At 38.4% G+C, this 19,541-nt stretch overlaps 1 protein-coding gene across 5 annotated transcripts in view; it reads left to right on the top strand.

Moving 5' to 3' along the window:
- Positions 1-19,541, top strand: part of csnk1g1 (casein kinase 1, gamma 1) — a 40,952-nt gene that overhangs the window by 16,340 nt on the left and 5,071 nt on the right. For 2 of the 5 annotated variants that reach the window (XM_034881158.1, XM_034881166.1), the window contains exons 5-13: positions 4,413-4,564; positions 9,154-9,388; positions 9,503-9,588; positions 9,890-9,974; positions 10,171-10,319; positions 10,439-10,546; positions 11,819-11,929; positions 16,358-16,464; positions 19,339-19,362. In XM_034881158.1, the coding sequence (XP_034737049.1) occupies positions 4,413-4,564; positions 9,154-9,388; positions 9,503-9,588; positions 9,890-9,974; positions 10,171-10,319; positions 10,439-10,546; positions 11,819-11,929; positions 16,358-16,464; positions 19,339-19,362 (1,057 nt within the window). The remainder of the gene's footprint in view (positions 1-4,412; positions 4,565-9,153; positions 9,389-9,502; positions 9,589-9,889; positions 9,975-10,170; positions 10,320-10,438; positions 10,547-11,818; positions 11,930-16,357; positions 16,465-19,338; positions 19,363-19,541) is intronic. The other 3 variants (XM_034881178.1, XM_034881174.1, XM_034881188.1) reach the window with 3 other exon arrangements.

Here is a 19,541-nt window from a genome sequence, read left to right as displayed (position 1 = left end):
TCTGAATTTTGGTCGAGCCAGAACGTATCGACCAATAAATCAACTAGTCGACTGGGAGATTACAGCCCTGGTATCAATACAGCCATGCCTTTAACGTTACCAAGGGTAGCTTCTGTTTTGGGGAAAGGTGGTTTGGCGGTCCCTCTTTACCTTGTTATGGTAAGCTAGGTTAGCCTCCTTGTGTTCATTTGTCAAATGTAGGTGAGAATGTACATTCAAATTCATGGGCTATTTCCCTGTAATAAATAAATCCACATATTTTACCACCTTTCACTGCAGGGAGCTGGCTTCTATCTGACACAGTCCTAATCGAATAGGACTCTGCTGCTTTTGTTCGTGTTTTGGCTGGCACCGCCAGGACGCCAGGCGAGGGGCACGGACTCTGTTGTGTTCAATTTTACACGGAATGTGGTTTGAGACACACCAATGGAATGTCATAATTTCTGGGTTCCCAGTCAGAAACTATACGGTCGGGAAGATATAATTTAATTTGCTTTATGAAAGTCATTGACAAAGACAGAACGGTCCTTAGTAAAAGTGTACTTCCGCCCAAGATCCAAAAAATGGCGTACGCCAAAATAAATTCAGAATTATAAAACCGTGTGCACGCACATCTAAACACAAAAAGCTAAAAAAACTCTGACGCTTGGGAATTTCTGCGAATCGACTTATACTTTCAGCCTGTTCTCGCACAATGTAGGGAAACCTGACTAAAGACATTACGGCACTTGGGGACAGCTTCGATATATACTAGACCTATTTTATATCCAAACAAGTCTTAGTGACAAAGTTGGGGTTTGTCCTCCTGCAGAGCCAGCAAGCCATCGTGCAGCACTATGCTGGGGGGGGGATGTAACAATTTGTGATTGTTAACACCTTGCCAAAAGCACAGTGTCAACTATAACCCCAACCCAGAGAAACAATTTGAAGACAAATGTGTATAGGGCAAACACTTTTCTTCATGCAAGTATTAAAGAACTGATAACGAGGCCATTAAGTGTAATGATTGTGCTACTGCTTAATGTCTGGATTTTCAGATATTCACAGTATTAAAGACAGACATTTAGGCTAGTTAATGCTATGATGTATTCCATCGAGTTGGGCCATCTCATCTTCTAAATGTTGAGAACAAATTATGATTTAAGATTCAAGTTGGATTTTAAAAGTTGTTTATGGAACAATTATCACTCAGTATAAGCACAACACTGCTGGATTTATCGTCATATGGAGAGAAAAAACATGTTTGAGGCATCATTACTTCAAAATATTAAAAGTAATCATTATTCCCACATTTACTTTCTGCAGTCTGACATCAGTTCACCTTGTCACCATCTGCGTCGCCAATTCCCATTGTCTCTCAAATGTGTGTACGATGGGTCAGAGTTTGCGTGGACCGCACATTCTCCCGTTTTTGTATAAAACATAACCTTTGCGTGGGAAGTGGCACATGCACATTTTCAGTCCCGTTTTTTTTTTTTATATATAATTTTTTTGACAGCTGGTTGTAAAATTGCACACATAGAAAGTCATGGGCAGGGAGATTTGGGTGGATGCCTTTTCATTTGGGCTTCTAAGCAAATTATATTATCATATTCATCCCACATTTCTCTTACTCCCTTTTTTGTAGTAAAGGACTGCAGCCATCTCCTCCTAATATGAAAATGTGTTATTCTTTTACACCTGACTGTTTTATTTAATGCCTAGGAGAACTCATCCATTTGTGAAAGGCTGCGTAAAACCTTTTGTAGTTAAGGTTTTTATGCTGATTTATTATTTTCTGATCACAGACCTGCCGCTATGAGTAATGACATACGTTTATATAATACTGTATATCTTGATCAAATATTTGTATTTTAATACATAATACAACTGCATAGTATATACTTAGCTTATTGAGTTTATTAAAATAAGCAAAGCTAACTCTATTTTCAAATGGTATGTCTGGAAGGGATGAGCAGACATCATACCCAGCATGAAATACTGAAGTTCAAACATAACAATCGGCAGCCTTTTTAAAGCTTACTTGCAAAATATTGCTCCAATAGAGGCAAATCAACTTTATTTTTTAATTTTCTGCTCATGCAGATGTCTATTGTCAGTGCCACATACGGTTTTTTGCTTGAAGTACTGTAGAAATGTCTTAGTTAACCAAGTTAGAACTACACCCAGGAATTGTTCTCATTATTTTTAAGAAAATTGGATGTGAGAAGTCAAAATTGGTACCTACAAAAGTGGTAGTTTTAAAGTTTGACTCTTACTGTACAATTAGAGTATACTTTGCCATACAGGACACACATATTTGATTTTATATGAGGACCATTTTGCTGTAGATAATGATCGTTTCCCTTTGCTAGTAAAAAGCTTGACCAGCCTTGTTTTCATTTGAACAACCGTTTATCCACTTATTTACAGCACATCTTCAATCTGACGCATTTTTGGCCTCCCACAGGCTCCCGGGGTTTCAAGTCACTCATTCCTATGGTACAATTAACAACCCACAGAACTGCATAATGGTGTCCAGAAACACAAGATGGAGCACAGCATGACTCCTACATGTCCATATGCTAGCTGACAGCATTAATGCAACCTTTCATCCTGCAGTGCATTTCCTATTACCCAGCTGGCAAGTCAGATGTCTTCAGCAGCTTATTTAGTATAAATATGTGAACACACTACATCATTTTTAGTATTTAGTTTTTTTACTTATTAGTGCTTAAATGATTTGAGCAATATAATGTGTATAATGGCAATTTGTTCTCTTTACTAAACTTCATTGTCCAAACTAATTTTAATGGTGCCGTCTCCTTTGTCGTGACACACAAAACATGAATGAACTGAGCACACAACCAAAACAGTATATTGTCAGCTGGCAGCCTGTCACACATTTTCACCTGTATGTGTCGAGGAAAATAAATCTTCAAGACTGAGATACATAAACTGAGATATAGTACATATTTTAAGGACAAAAACTAAACTAAACTCTTATCTAAGGAGTTACTAAAAAGAAAAGAAGAAATAGTTTATTACAAAAGCGTCTCTAATCGATATTTCTATGTTAACAATGGATCAAATGATTACATGTCATGTGAAAAGGGTTACTCATAGTGACAGAATATTCTCACAGCGTTCAGTTCCATTCTCCTCAACTCTATAGAGAGTTGTAGCGTCTTTTCCCTCAGCTTATTTTTTTGGTTTTCAGGCCAGCAACTTAACTGTTTTGGTTTACTCTCACTCTGTTAAATCTACAGTACACTACAAGAATAACAGACAGAAGTTAGGCGCTAGCTAGTGAACATATTGGAGCATTTAGCAGCTGAGGAGCCAGATAATGTCCTCAAGAGTTGGTGGAGACAAACAAAGCTAGAAAGAAAGTAAACATTTGACTCCAAATGTATTCCAATGCCACTCTGTCTGCTGGATGTGTAATGCAGTGTGCAAGCAAGTGTTTGCTAACTTATTCACCATATCAACTTTATAAGGGGATGATATGTCAATGTGGTGTTTACAGCTTAATACGCAGCCACCATGTCAAAATCAATGAATGCAGATTAATAAATAAATAAAATAAATAGGCTAAATCTTCTTTTTTTTACAAGTATATCCTCCATTCACAGGTGTGGAACAATAGCAAATAATGCTAACATGCATCTCATATACAGTAGATAAATATATATTGCTCAAACTAGGGCTGTCAATCGATTCAATTTTGCTACGTGGGCCTGAAAAATAGCTAAATCTAGCGAGAAAGTCGCCAAGTAGGCAACACTGTTCACACTGTTTATTGCTGCAGCTTTCTGATTTCCCATCTACAGACTGAAATCACAAAACATGCATGCGTTAATCACGCGTTAAAAAATGAGTGCCGTTAAAAGGAAGTTGCGTAAACTTGTTACCGACGCGTTCATTTTGACAGTCCTAGCTCAAACATATATGAACATTGACAAGTATAAACACAACAGAAACAAAGCTACTATGTATACAGTATTGCTCCCAAAGAATCTGCAGATACTCAATGTTAAAGGACAGGATTTAGGAATGGGACATCTTTCTTCTTCAACTTCAAATTAATTATAATACTTTACACAGCTGAAGCAGTTTCATAATGCAAGTTCTGTGTGATTGTCCATTAGTATATACATATAACCGGAAAACATTGAAGGTATATTCTACTTTTTTCATTCACTACTACTATTGTTGAAGGAAAAGCAACTAGGTACCAATTAGTAGTTGCTTTTCCTCCAACAGTATGTTATCTAAGATAGTTACAATGATCTTGCATATTTTTGATGCACATGCAAACAGTTAAACAATATAGATTTAGGTTTACTAAATGTAAGGATTAGTACAGGTATGTCCACTGAGTTGGGAGTTTTGTCTTTTGTAAGTCTAATATCTTTTTCCCTGTGTTTCAGCTGAAGGTGTGCCCCAGGTGTTTTACTTTGGGCCCTGTGGGAAATACAATGCCATGGTTCTGGAGCTGCTGGGCCCAAGTCTAGAGGACCTCTTCGACCTTTGTGATAGGACATTTTCACTGAAGACTGTCTTAATGATAGCCATTCAGCTGGTGAGTTTAAACTGGTGATTGACTGCTGAAATAAATAAAATAAAACTTAACACTTTGTGCATATGTTTGACATTAAAAGCCTACCTGGGTTTTGAAATAATTCTGCCCCTGAATCCCTGGATGGCTTATGAGAAACTTTGACAATTTCGTTTTAACCACAGTCTAGTGTCAAGTTTGTTTTTGCTGGAGCTTTCCAGCACATCTCAGTCTTTATTAGCAGGTGGAGTTTGCTCAGTTTACAACTCAACTTTACTCAGTTTGGATTAAAGTTGGACCTATAGTTGAACATGCTTCTTCAACCTGTTTTCAAGGACAAGAATGAACTTTCACGCCTAAGATGGAGCCAGTGTTGCGTCTCCTTTTATGAAGAAGTATCACATAAGTGAAAGTGTTTTTGTTTGTTTTGTTGTTCAGCCCTAGGCACTAGGCAGATTGCCGAAGATGATCAAAGTCAGGATGATATTCAGTACAACAGCGTTGATATTGCTTAATTAAAGGAAACACAACACAACAGTTGCTTTGGTGGCATGTGTGATTTGGACAAGTTAACAGCTTGATCAGACAGTAAAGTTTCTTCCTCTCCAGGCTGTATTCAGCTCTGAATGTTTATATTTTTAAGACGTAGCCCAGTCTGAAAGCAGTTTAAAGCCCTTGTTGTTAGCCTTAAAGTGTTAGCGTTAGCTTAATTTTTGCTCTTCTCTAATTTGTCTAGCGTGAGGTCAACTGATGTCGGCTGATGCGGTTACCGCAGTCATATGAGCACACTTGGAGGTTTGCACTGAAGAATTCAGGCTTCTTTACTTCCATTCCTCTTCTGAAAACCATTCATAATTTAACTCAAATGTCATTTGTGGAAATATTTTCAACTTTGCGGTAGCAATGCTAACTAAGCATCACCTGACTCATTGTCGACCTTGTTGACTGATCATTTACCATTGACTGACAAGCAGGCAACTGAGTCCCAGTAAACCTGTTCTGGAGGCACGCACTTACCTTCTGTGTTCAACATCCGCAGGCAGCTGCACGTTGCGCAGCCACAGTGTTGCTTGCAATGTTGTGGACACATGCAGCCACTTTCCCAGCTGTTGATGCACATGGAACAATTGTGCAGGCCTGTCTTTGCCACCTCATCAATTTGTTTAGCTGAGAGGTTGTCAGCTGTGTCTTTCTAGCATATTTTGTGTGTATGACAGCCAATTTATTCGACCAGTCCTCATGGATATAGAGGCTTTTCTCTTGTAGCTGTCGGTTGCGAGCGCTGCTCAGTAGTCGCCATGAATTTAGCAGAAAAAAAGCTCAGGACCCAACTTTCTAGTGCAAGGTTTGCCCTAGCAGGTTAAGTAGAAGTTAAGAAAGTGATTATATAGCCTATTTTTCTTTTACCATGCAACCAACAATTTTTTTAATTGCTTTTTATTTTTTGTTAGGTCAAAATTCTTATAGTCTGTTAAACGGTTAATCATTATATCCTTACTTTGCAGTACAAAGTCTGTTATTATTCGAGATAGGGAGGCTAATGACCCTTGATGTAATTAACGGTAAGAGCACTTGTATAGAGGAGTGATACATAGTATAGTTTAAAGGCCCAGTAATGTTATACTGTATATCAGCACTCATTGAATGCCTTTTGTCCAATCTCATTATTTAGTGTCGGCTACATAACAGCAAATAGCAGAAGCGGGAAATTGAAATGGCAAAGGAGAGCTGAACAATATGACAAAAATGATTCTGCCTTTCTGTGAGGTGAATCAGAGATTTTACAGTAGTTTAAAGGTTCAATATGTAATACTGACAGCTAGGGTTTAAAATACTTACCACAAATCCAAGTTCAAAATAGTGCAGAGAGTAGTCTCCCCTGGCCTCTTCCCCCCCAGACTCGAAGTTCATAGAGGTTGCAAGGTTGAGAACGCAGCATCCAACAATGTTGCTAGACACTAGTCTCACATAGCCAGACATTGCTCCAGTAGCTAACATTAGATGCTGGCTATGTTGACTGTCATGAAAGATTGTGCTCATGCGGAACTCACGGAAACACCACAACCTCGCCGTCCTCTCTACTAAAAGAGTCTTTCTTGGCTTAAAATTACAGCAAAATCCTCTAAAAACACTACAGCCTCGCTGTCTTCTTTACCCGATTGACAGACACCATTTCTTAGATTAAACATACTCACCATTTATTAGTATGGTCCTTCGGTAACGTTAGAAGTTATTGCGTGTTAGCATTGCAGCTTTAGCCAGGAACAGTTGGGGTCACTTCAATGGCTTCGTCTCAATTGTTTTTTTCAAATAACTAACTTGAGTACTCTATAAAAGTCAATGTGAGTACACAAATGTTGAAATTACTGAAAATGTCCGTCCCCAGTAGCTATGATAAATTAGCCTGAATCTAAATGCTAACCTGTTCATGAGAAAATTAGTAAATTCTGCGTCCTTTTGGCCTCTAAGCTGTCTTCATTTTTCAATACATCTCCAATATATACCCAGTTTTATTCCATCTCTGGTCATAAACATGCACAGATTTTTTAGGTTGGGCAGAATCTATCTCTGTTGATCTCGTACTTTTGTTAGAATTGTTTTGCTGCTTTCATGGCTGTAGCGCACTGGGTTTAAGTTGTTACAGGGGTATCTGGCAACCTAGAGGGGCTGTCAAAAGGGGCAGTTGATAGTAACACATAGGCCAAATACTAGTGCAAGCCAATGTAAACACCTTAGAACTAGAGAAATGTGGTTTCCTAGTCCTGCCGAGACTAAATTTATTTAACCCTTGATATAGTGTAAAGGCAGGGTTGGTTATGTTAAAAAGCTAGCAAGATTTGAGGGTAGCATCTCCTCGGGCCTCCGTCTAACCCCTCCCACTTCCTGCCGAGCTCAGACCCATGCACAGACATTCATCAACACTGCAACTACAGATGAAGGATCTTAGCCCTTAAGTTAATGATTGCTGTCGGGGTGTTAAGACCATTTCAAACAATATTTAAAAAAGTGTGTGCGCCTGGGTAGCTCATCTGGTAGAGTATGCGCCCATATACAGAGGTTCAGTCCTCGACGCAGCGGTCTGCGGTTTTTGTTCTGACTTGCGGCCCTTTGTTGCATGTGATTCAATCCCTCTCTCCTCTTTCAAGTCAAAGCTGTCCTGTCAATAATAAAGGCCTAAAAATGCCCTAGTCAAACCCAGTTTTCCAATCGGTCGGTGGTAATTTATTACGGGGACAACACATATCCTGTACCTATTATGGAGGCACTGACTGCTTTTGTCAATGGAGAAAAAGACAAATTCACTGCAGTCCTTGGAAAAAAAGTTAAGAGGGTACTGACGAAGGGGGATACGTTACCCTGTTGACAGCTGCAAATAAGGGACTTGCATTATTATTGTTTTTGCGATAATGTCAGAGAAGAACTGCCTTGCATTTCTCAGTTTTAAATTATAATGTGAATTCTCTCTTTATAGATGCACTGAGGGGAGAAAAAGTATTTGATCCCCTGCTGAGTTTGTACGATTGCCCACTGATAAAGAAATGATCTGTCTATAATTTTTAATGGGATATTTATTTCAACAGTGAGAGACTGAATAACAACAAGAAAATCCAGAAAAACGCATGTCAAAAGTGTTATAAATTTGATTTGCATTTTAATGTGGGAAATAAGTGTTTGACCCCCTCTCAATCAAAAAGATTTCTGGCTCCCAGGTGTCTTTTATACAGGGAACAAACTAAGATTAGGAGCAAGCTCTTAAAGGGGGTGCTCCTAATCTCAGCTTGTTACCTGTATAAAAGAAACCTGTCCACAGAAGCAAGCAATCAATTGTATTCCAATCTCTCAACCATGGCCAAGACCAAAGAGCTCTCCAATGATGTCAGGGACAAGATTGTAATTTGGTAACTTAATGAAGAGTTTGCAGATTTTCTGTTTTGCAGTACATGCAGATGAATAGCAGCAGTACCCAGGGGTCCGCTTTTATCTGCCGGTAAAACTGACATGCTTCAGAAGGGTTGAAAATAGGGACGGCGTCTCAACTATAGCAAGACTCATGATTTCATCACGACATAGGAAATTAGTTTACAACGGTGGATATCTCAAGGTCGCAGTGACCTCGACCTTTGGACGTGGACGGTTGTGCCAAATTGGAAGAAATTCCTCAAAGCGTTCCTAAGATATGTTGCCGGCACGGAGGCATACGTAAAATAAAAAAAAAGGTTAAAATTGATGTTGCAGAGGCCAAGATCCCCTAACTTTTGTTTACTGTATGGGTCAAACACTGGATCCCACATTTCCCATAATACAATTCAATTGCATCTTACTTGAGACTTTCTGTGACAAGGATATCTTCACATCTGCAGGGTTTATGTTGTACATTTGTAGTCTCTAAGCTAAAATGATTAATGCTGACATCAATTCCTTATGAAATACTATATGACAATGCTCTTGAAAAGATTTACATAATGCAGCAGTCAACTTTCATTGAAATGTCAGTTTTGAGTGTTTTTTAATTCTGACTCATTGATTCCAGTTTTGCTGACTTTGTGGCCAGATTTTTTTGATTGTGTCAAATTTGTGTCAATGTTTGCTGACTCTGTTTTCTTTTTCCTCAGATTTCTCGAATGGAGTATGTGCACTCTAAAAACCTCATCTATAGAGATGTAAAACCTGAAAACTTTCTCATCGGACGGCAAGGAAATAAAAAGGAACACATCATCCACATCATAGACTTTGGTCTGGCCAAAGAGTATATCGACCCTGAGACCAAAAAACACATTCCATACAGAGAGCATAAAAGCTTGACTGGCACTGCCCGATACATGTCCATCAATACACATTTAGGCAAAGGTAAGATTAGGTTCATAGTTTGTTTTGGTTCTGTAGTGTTCTGATATGTTTATGTGGTTTGGTGCTTTATTTTTGAAGTTTCCCAGTTAAATGTTATCAAATCTATCGATATAGAGCAAAGCCGGCGAGATGACCTGGAGGCCTTAGGCCACATGTTCATGTATTTCCTTCGCGGGAGTCTACCGTGGCAAGGACTAAAGGTATGCCAAGTACATGGAAGTGTTCCAAAATCAGTTTGATTCTATGAAGAAAAACTTTTATCATAAAAAACAACACATTTTAGAGCTGACATGATTTCATGGCAACCCTGACATCATGGTCTGATAAACAGATCATTATCATTGTTTTATTTGCAGTTTTTTATGAACAATTTCAGAATGTGTTGAAAATCGGTTTTGTATTGTGTATATAAATCCAAATTCCGTATTTTTTACAAGTGAGAATGTAAATATAAATACTCCGAATGGATTTATATGTCTTTCTGTTTTCATTCTACTGAAGGCCGATACGTTGAAAGAACGATACCAGAAGATTGGAGACACAAAACGAAACACTCCCATTGAGGTCCTCTGTGAGAACTTTCCAGGTACGCTGATTATGCCTGGAATGAATTTATGGATGAAGCCGTAAAGCTTGAAAATAATAATCACACAGAAATTGGTTTGGTGATGCGAAACTTTTCAAATAAAATGTTATGAAGCGCCACCCTTTTCAATAATTAGATTATAGTACTCATTTTAAAAATTAAACCAATAATTTATATGTATATTTGTTTTATTCAGAGGAGATGGCCACCTACCTGCGATATGTGAGACGGTTGGACTTCTTTGAAAAGCCAGACTATGAATATCTGCGAACTCTGTTCACTGAACTGTTTGAGCGAAAAGGATACACCTTTGACTACACTTACGACTGGGTTGGCAGACAAATAGTAAGTAATGCACATAAACTACTAAACATATTGGTTTTCAAGTTGGTGGAAAATTCATTTTTTTTTTTTTAGTAAGCTGCTTGACTGCACAGCATTTAACTTATGATTATTCACCTCAGCCCACACCAGTGGGCTCTGTCCATATAGACTCTGGAGCATCTGCTGTGACGAGAGAGAGCCATCCTCACAGAGACCGGCCCTCACAGCACCAACCAATTCGAAATCAGGTACACCCAGTTTTGTTGTGAGTAGTGGGCGAGTGTGTATGTTGTGCTTTTTTTCAATGACAACCGGGGTTGCATTACATCTTGAAATGTATGAATAAGGTACACACACATCCCTCTGCTTGCAAAGTTGTCCACAAAGCATTTTTTGCCATAATAATTTGTCAAATATATATTAAAACAGATTAATGGTTTTTAAACCATCATTGTCAATTATTTCTAAATTGTTTTGTTCAACTATCAACAAGTATTTTAGTTCAGAAATTTTAAAAGGATTACTCTGATTGACAGCAGCCCACAAGGATGAAGATAAATGAGATCTTGCTTTTAAATCATTCACATAAATTGAAATAAAATAGTGAGGGAGAAATCATTTGTTTTTTTACCAGATGGAACAGCTGAGAACATGTGCACAGGTTGTCAGACTCTTACACGTTTCATTTTGTGGTTTCAGAGCTATGGTGCTCCATATACGGTTTTGGTGAATAAGAACATTCAAACGTCTCTGCCAATCACTATTGTTAAATACTGTTGTAAAGAGGACTTATCAAACAATGGGCTTGTTTTGTTAAAGTATTTTTAAAAGGCTAAAAGACCTTGTTTAATAATTTGTTTAATTTGTCTGTTGTTTAAAGCTTTAGTGCGTAACCTGTTGATAGTAATGAAAATCTGTGACATTCAAGCCATTGCCAAATGAGTTGATACAAAGCTAATTAAGACTATCAGCTCCACACAACTCTCTCTGTATCTGTAAGTATGGCTATGTTTAGAAACTGGTATCGTCTGGCAACTTTTGCACACAGAAACTCGAGTGAAGATAATTACCTAGTTTTTTAAACCCTCCATGTTTTCCTTGGCAACTAGCGATTGCGTGGTGGAGGGGGTGCATGATCAACAAAGGCGAGTTGATGCGCGGACAGTTTTGTTGTCATTACTTAGAATTTCTCATGGTTGAGACAGAAACTACGCACTATAGCTTTAAATGTAAATAGAGCCCAACATTTGAGATCTAAGAGCATACTTCCATTTGGCTTCAGGCTCATTAGTTTCTGGTTTGTGGCTGAAACCTTGTTTTGATTTTGATTCACCCTTTTTATTTTGTTACATTTTTTTTTCTTCTCTATTTTTCATGCTGCTTTGCATGGTACCTGGCCTCGCACACCCAAATATCCATCTTTCCTAACACAATTATTCCATCACCACCCCCACCCTCTCCCATTGCACCCCCCACTCCCACTTCCCCTCCCATCACCGACGCCCCCGACTCCTGCGCAGACAGCGGTCTCAGATCGACGAGGAGCATGGGAGGTGCAACCCACACGCCAAGCAAACTCCTCCTATCTGACCTCCCACCTGGCAGCGGATAGGCACGGGGGCTCAGTGCAGGTATACACCCCTCACCTGGTCAACCGCAACCCCCACCCAATCTCTGTGGTGTCAGATCTGTCTCATAGGATCTAATCCAGAATAATAACTAATACTTCAAGAAGAAAAAAAAAACTAAGGATTCTCAGGTGCATCATTTATATATTTTAACCTGTTTTTTAAGAAAGGTTTGGCATTTTAAAATGGTAATTTGGCATTTCAGAAATATGGTTGCTAGTAATACCTTTTTAATATTTGTATGCACTTTAAGTCAGGCTTTCTAGGTCAGACAGAAGATTTCAAATTGCACTGTTGCTCTAAACATCTTTTTGTTATTCATCTCTAGAAAACCTAATGAAATTACTGCTCATGATTGATCCGAAAAGAATGTTATTTCCAGAATGTAATAGGTATTTCTGATTAGTAAAGCAAATGCACAATAGTAGATCACAGGACACATTTGTTTTGTGTTTTAGCATTGTATGTGTGAGACAGATCTACAACCATATACCTCTCCTACCCCTTTTACCCCTGGCTGGGAAATGTTATTTGTCTGCACCACCATATGCATGTCATCTGGTGCCAACCATCCCAGATGGTGACAATATGATTTAGCTTTATAAACAGCAGCCCAGGTTGTGGCATTTTGATCTCACGTCCTACAACTCCTCATGGCACTTGGACATTCCTTGCAAGATCAAGAAGCTTCTAGCATGGCAGGGTTGACCTGGCGTAGCCGGCTAAATGCATACTCTTTAGTCATAAAGGGCCATAATGCCTAAAGGTACATTACATCCTGGTATAATTTTGACCACTATATTACCCAGGATTGTCTCTGTCCGGGAACAAGCTCTGTTTGCATAGGCGTGTACAGTGTAGTCTTAACTAGATCTCTGGCTATTCTACTAAATGCCAATCACTGTTATTCATGTTAAAACGGTGTAGAGACTTGAAAGTTGCCAGACATCAGTAGGTATTTTACCCATGTAACAACTATTGTATGTTCGCTTTAAATGTGGATTGTGTCTTTAATTTGGTTATATAAAGATGGTTAAAATGGTTAACTTTTTAGTTTTACACTAGGATGAAAATTGACCAAGGTCAAAGTTTATTTCTATAGCACATTTACAAACAGTCACTACTGCCCCAAAGTGCTGTACAAATGTAGATAACAACAAAAAATAAAAGCATAACAAGTAACCGGAAAAACACATTAAAACAGAATATGCCAAAAACATTAAAAAGAGACAACAGATAAAACTTTGCTCAAATCAATAACAATAAAATGTCACAGCACAGCTTATGTTAAAAGCCAGTGCAAAAAGATGAGTTTTTAAAAGGGATTTAAAACTCTCAATAGAAGAAGCTGCTCTAATGTTGAGAGGGATAGAGTTGCAGAGCTTAGGACCCGCCACTGAGAAAGCTCGGTCTCCTCTAGTCTTCAGTCTGGTTCTGGGACAGTCTAAAAGCAACCTGAGTGCTCTGACTGGAGTGTGCAAAATCAGCTTATCCGATAAATATGATGGTGCCAGCCCATTAAGAGAATTAAAAACAAACAGTAAGATCTCAAAATGGATTCTAAAAACGACAGGCAGCCAGTGGAGAGACGACAGTACAGGGGTGATGTGGTCACTACGCCTTTTTCTTGTCAACAGGCGTGTAGCCGCATTCTGAACTAATTGTAATCGGCGAACGGAAGACTGATCAAGGCCATAGTAGAATGAGTTACAATAGTCCAGGCAATTTGGGATCAGGGCATGTACAACTGTTTCCAGTTGGCTATGGGGCAGGTAAGGCTTGACCTCCCAAAGAAGTCTTAGCTGAAAGAAGCTTGTTTTTGAGCTAATCTGTTTATCAAGTTTAAAAGAACTATCAATAAAAACACGAAGACTTTTTACAAATGGGCAGCAGTTTAAGAATATTGGACTAAGAGCACTGTTAAAACCAGAGACATTGGGCTCCCCAAAAATTTAAAAGTTTTAGGGTTGCACAGTTGCTGTTACACACTCAGTTTCCCCATGACATCCTTAATGAGTGGGTGGATTTGGAATATCTTTCAAGAAAAATAACATAAATGGACTGTAATTTTCATTCACATCCCTTCGTACCAAAATCTATCTATTTTTCATATAAACTCAATGTCATAAAATGACACAGAGTTGAACCCACTGACAGTGATAATCTACAGGACTTTTAATGGCTCACGTGGAAGGTTAGAACACAGAATGTAGTAGCTCCAGCACTTCAGCAGACACTCATCTTCACCAGCACCTTGTCTTTTCCTAAACAGAGTTATCATATATCTGGGCAAAGTAAAGAAAAGAAACTTCAACAATCATGTTTTTAAATGTTATGTTTAGCAACTTCATCTCTAGAAGATGTATCTACACTGTTGCATTATGAATGGAATTTAATGGTGTTAGGATTGCTGAGATTAACAAATGTGAACACTGTATACACCTATTCATACAAAAAACATTTGTACAATAATTATAATGCAATTCTTCTACAGGTATATGCAATCAATAGCTTTCCGTTGTACAGTCTGTCAGTGGCAGTTTGTTTGGTGTCTTTTCATCTATGTCTATATGATTTTAATAAAGGTTTATATTTTTATAAAGTTTTCTTACATACTGGCAAATGGGCTGGAATACGACGGCGTATTGCACTGTTTTTATTAGGGAGCCGGGGAGGGGGGAAATATTCCGTGATTGAAGTAATACAATTATGAGAGAGAAACTTTTTTTTTTCCGTCTCTCCAAAGAACCACATTTCTTCATGATTATCTTATAATAATTTATTGCAATCGGATTAAGTAACAAATAAACACTAGTGATATTAGCCCAGAATCTCTAAATTATCATAAGCATTCTGATATATTCTGAGACTTATTCTGAAATGGGCCGTTTTGTGTAGTTTTTGCTACTTTGCAGGTGCTTAAAAAGGTTCTTTTTAACGTAAATATCAACACTCTTGTTCTTTTGGTCAGTTCTTACAGCCATCTGAAGGCATCAGGTATCTGTTCCATCTGAAACATTAAATGTGATCTGTCCAAAAGTCCCAGACAATAACTTTCCTCCGTGGAAAACAATCTTAAGGATTCCCAAACTGTCAGTTTGCTCCTTTTGGTGAATGTGATAAACCATGATCAGCACAGACTCTAATGCACCCACCTATGCCTTTTTTCTGATCCCACCCTGTGCCCAAGTGTTTCACACGTGAACTAAGGAAGCCTGGCCACACAATTACCACACTGTGTTTGGAACACTCCCCACACTGTGCAGGGCGCACCTGATCTAGCTTTTCTGCTGGTTAATAGAGTTACTAAACCATGACACCTGAAAGTGTTCCGGAACTACAACTCAACGGACAGATAAGGATATCCCTGGTTACATCTTCTTGAAATGTAACCCCCTTCCTCTGGCTCCATAATTTTTTTCTTGCAATTACTAATATGCTGTCATACTGGAAATCTACATTTTGAAAACCATTAAAATAATTTAGATTATGGACAAGCAGTCCAATTTGTTCCCTATAGATATACACAACTGGTCAAAAGGTTGGGGTCACTTAGAACTTTCCATTGCACTCCATTATAGACCGAATATTAGCTGAGATCAGTTGCATTGTTTGTGTTTTTTTTAACCAGTTTTTTTAGCGGTTTTCAGATTACATTATGTGCTTACATAATTGCAAAAGAGTTCTCCAATTTTTTCTCAGTAAGTTTTTTTTTTTTAATTATATCTGATTAGTAAACAGAATGTGTGCCTTTGGAACAATGGATGATCAGTTGCTGACGATGGGCAATGTAGTTATTGCATTAAAGATCAGCCACCCACCATTCTGTCCATAATGAAGTGGAATGGACATTTGTAAGTGACACTATCTTTTGACGGGTAGTGTATAAATACAAAGTTTTAAACCCTTTTTTAAATGAAAGTTTTGATTATTACACATTTCAAACAGAAATGAGCTTGAAGTTCACATAAATTAATCAGATTTTTTTGAAATTATTGTTGCCTACCGTCACTGGCAAGAATTTGAAGAGCTGGGTGGGCAAATATGAAGATTTTGCAGTCTACTGATATCCAAATGCATAATTTGTATGGTCCTCTAACCATCTCTTGTTGCCCCTTGGGACTAACTTTCAAGTTTTTGAAGTTTTCTTTAAAAAGTGGGACACAGACAGTCAGAGTGGCTATGGATACAAAATGGAAGCAAGAGAGAGAGTTAATACCAAAGCTTTTCTTATGCTTTTTTGTTCTTGATGTGTTCTTCTTCTTCTTTGCTGCTGTATTCCATAGAGAAAACAATAAAAGTAAAGTGAATTGGTAAAGAATCATTCATGCTTAAGATTTAGAGAAACTCTCCAGCAGGAAGCTTATTTTACTTTGATTCTTGCCAATCTCTTAACTGTTTTTGAAGTTAACACCCCCGTCTGTGCCACAGGTGGTCAGCTCAACCAACGGGGAGCTGAATGCAGACGACCCCCTGGCCGTCCATTCCACGCAGCCCACTACAGCTCAGGCAGAGGTGGAAGTGGTTGACGAGGCCAAGTATGTGTCACACACCTGCCACACCTCTCCTCCATGTCCATTTGTTGCTTTCTCTCCTTCCCGCTCTTCCATTTTACCTCTCTGTCTCTCTCACGCCACTTTTTTGCTATGTTGTTGAATTGTGACATCCCTCAGCTATCATCCTACTACTGCCCCTCTTATCTTCTGTCTGAGGATTTTTGATCATGACTGCTGCCAATCTTTATGCTGTTCCCTCAATTCAACCTGAAGAAAGAAAGCCCATGTATGCTAACTTCTCAGTCTGAGTTTATTCAGCTTCTCATACATGTAGCCTGCTTGAGCAGTCGACCCCAAACACAGGCCACGCTGGCAGCAACTGAGGATGTTATTTCATCTTATAGCAACCTGACCATCTTAAAAAAATACTTCACTGTTGATCATTATGTCTTTAAAAGTACCAGTAATGATCAATTTTTCACATCACAATCACATGTACAAAATCATATACATTATTTCATCGTATCAGTCATTCCTGAGTGGAAAAAAAAACCATGGGAACCTTGGGTATCAGCATTGGTTTCATTCACTTTATCTTAAAGCTGGAAGCACCAGCTAAACAGCTTCTGGTGTTTGTCTTCAGCACCAGCAGCTGGAACAATGCCATGCTGCATGGATGGCCACCCACTGTGCTAAATCTGAATGTTGCGAGGTTCAGCTGACTGTAAAGAGCTGAAAAGAGCTCTTTGGAGGCATAACTCGCTGAGAGAAAAAAATATGCTGTATATTAATAGGGAAAATAAGTGCCTAGCTGTTGAAAATAGAGGCCGTTGGTTATTACAGGTAAGATTGAGGCTGATTTTGTTGATAATAGTTCAAAAGTTCCATGTCTCTAAAGTTGCCAGCACATCCATACTCATGTTAAGCCAATGAATGTATTCTAAGACTCAGCTTTAAGCGAGGGAGGAGACCCCTCTGATCTGGTCTGCGTCTGCTCCGTTACCAAGCAGGACCTCAATAGTGCAGGTCAGCACAGTTATTCCCTGTTGTGAGGCTGTGGTGGAACCATTTATGCTTATGGCTATACCGGGCCCGTTGAAATACTCTGTCGAAAATATATAAATGTGTTGTGTGCATTCTGGTAAGCAGATAAATGGCTTTTGCCCCTGTAAATAGTGGGTGTGAAATTATGCACAAATTGCTACCCAAAAAATCAAAACCGTGGAAATTGTAGTGGTTCTACCAAATGTTTGTGTTTTTGGAGAAGGTTTCCCAAAAAAATACAGATTTTTGAATTAAAAGTCAGTGCTGAATAAGTAGTCTGTTAAGAAGGTAATTGGCCAGCTGATCATTTAAAATAAGGGGACATTATTCCAGAAGCAAGACATAAAAAAAGGCATATGAATATTGTGAGCTGTATGTTTTGGGTTATGTTTAAAACAAAATAAACTGTTAATCATAATAAAGGTAAAATAAAAAAGGTAAAATGAACTCCATTTTTCCTCTGAATGTAGATTTCACTCTGTAGCATTGTAATACATAGTTATGTTTATTGCACAATATATCCAAATACTACTTGTGTATGTTTACATAAAAAATGTATCAATGTACAGTATTTGTACTTCAGTCCCAGCCTCATTAGAGTCCATCAAAGCCACTGTAAAAAAACAAAACAAAAAAACCCTCATGGCTTTCCCAGAGGTTTTCCTTTAATCTGCTCTCCTTTCTATTCCTGCCCGGATGACAGGCCATCCTCCTGTTGTCTCTACTCACACAATTGATACACTGATTGGCGTGTTTATTGCCAGTCTCTTTGATACCTCGTCAGACAAGTTGATGTTTGGTACAGAGACATGAAGTAATGAATGCAAATCATGCGTGTGATGCAATTTAATTCATGTTTTGTCTTCTTTAGGGAATAGTAGTTACCCATGGTGAATTAATGCTACTTGCTCTTTCATCTTTTTAATTATCATTCATAGACTGAAATTGGCCTCTAATTGTCAAACTATAACACAAATTTCAGTCTCTGCAGTGTCAGATAAACTTACTCTGAATTTTGGTTCAGTATTTCTATCATCTAAAGTTATCTCCTCTTTTAATCCGCTAATCAGCTGCATGAGCTCCGTATGAGCACAAATATGGATTGTAAAACGATGTTATTGTCTGATCAAAAGTCAATCCATGGCAACATTTTTAATTTTGATGGTTGTGATGCTACAGTTAGTTCTTGTTTACCTAGATGATTGCTTTTGATTGGACAGCCCTACATTAGTTTAGCAACTGATTTGAAGTTTTTACTAGCTACGATTTTTGAAGTTGTAAAGGTGATTCCAGAATGAGTAAATAAGTAGTTTAAAAAGTAGTTACTAACAACTTTGAAAGGCCTTATTACAGAATAGTAGTGACTAGTTGGGTCAACTCTATCTTGCACTTACTTCCATTGTTTCTCCAACAACCTTTATTAAGATGGAGATGGGCATTTAATGTCTGACATTAGGAAACATTACAAACTAGGCAGTTAAATCACATGAGCTATTGGTTTTTATATGATTCAGCAAGCAGAAAAGAATATATTTTTTAAAAGATTGTTGAATGCACATTCTTATTGCAAATGTAGCATACATTACACAGCATATTTTGATACTGTAACATCTTCATAGCCAGGGATTCTGCAATAAATAATTAACCCACCTTTCATCCTAAATGGGCTCCTGAACTCTGCTAACACAGGAAAATAGCTGCATGTTCTGTAACCTTCTCTCCTCTAACCTCAAACGTTCCCTATCCGTGTCCACCGGTGTCCTGATGGTGTGCATGTTTGTGTGGCATGTGCCCAGTCCCATCATCTTAGTCTTGCTGTATTAATCTATCTTTCTTTTCTCTTTACACTGTTTCCTCTCTCTTCTTCTGTAGCTGCGTGAAAATGCTCAACCTGTGGTGAGTCCCTCTCTGCTCGTCCACATCAGACTCATGGGACAGGGAGTGGACCAGCCTAGGCTGGGGCTCAGTCGTTATTTACACATCTTAAGTAGACTCTCACTGGTACAAAAGTACCTTATACCCCTGAGAACATTGTCTACGTTGTGTAGTATCAAGCCCTTTTCTACTTTTTTGTC

This window comes from Etheostoma cragini, chromosome 1 (genome assembly GCF_013103735.1).
Source record: "Etheostoma cragini isolate CJK2018 chromosome 1, CSU_Ecrag_1.0, whole genome shotgun sequence".
NCBI classification, from domain to species: domain Eukaryota; kingdom Metazoa; phylum Chordata; class Actinopteri; order Perciformes; family Percidae; genus Etheostoma; species Etheostoma cragini.
Note: the sequence above shows the minus strand (reverse complement) of the source record. Positions and strands in the feature narration are given on the sequence as shown.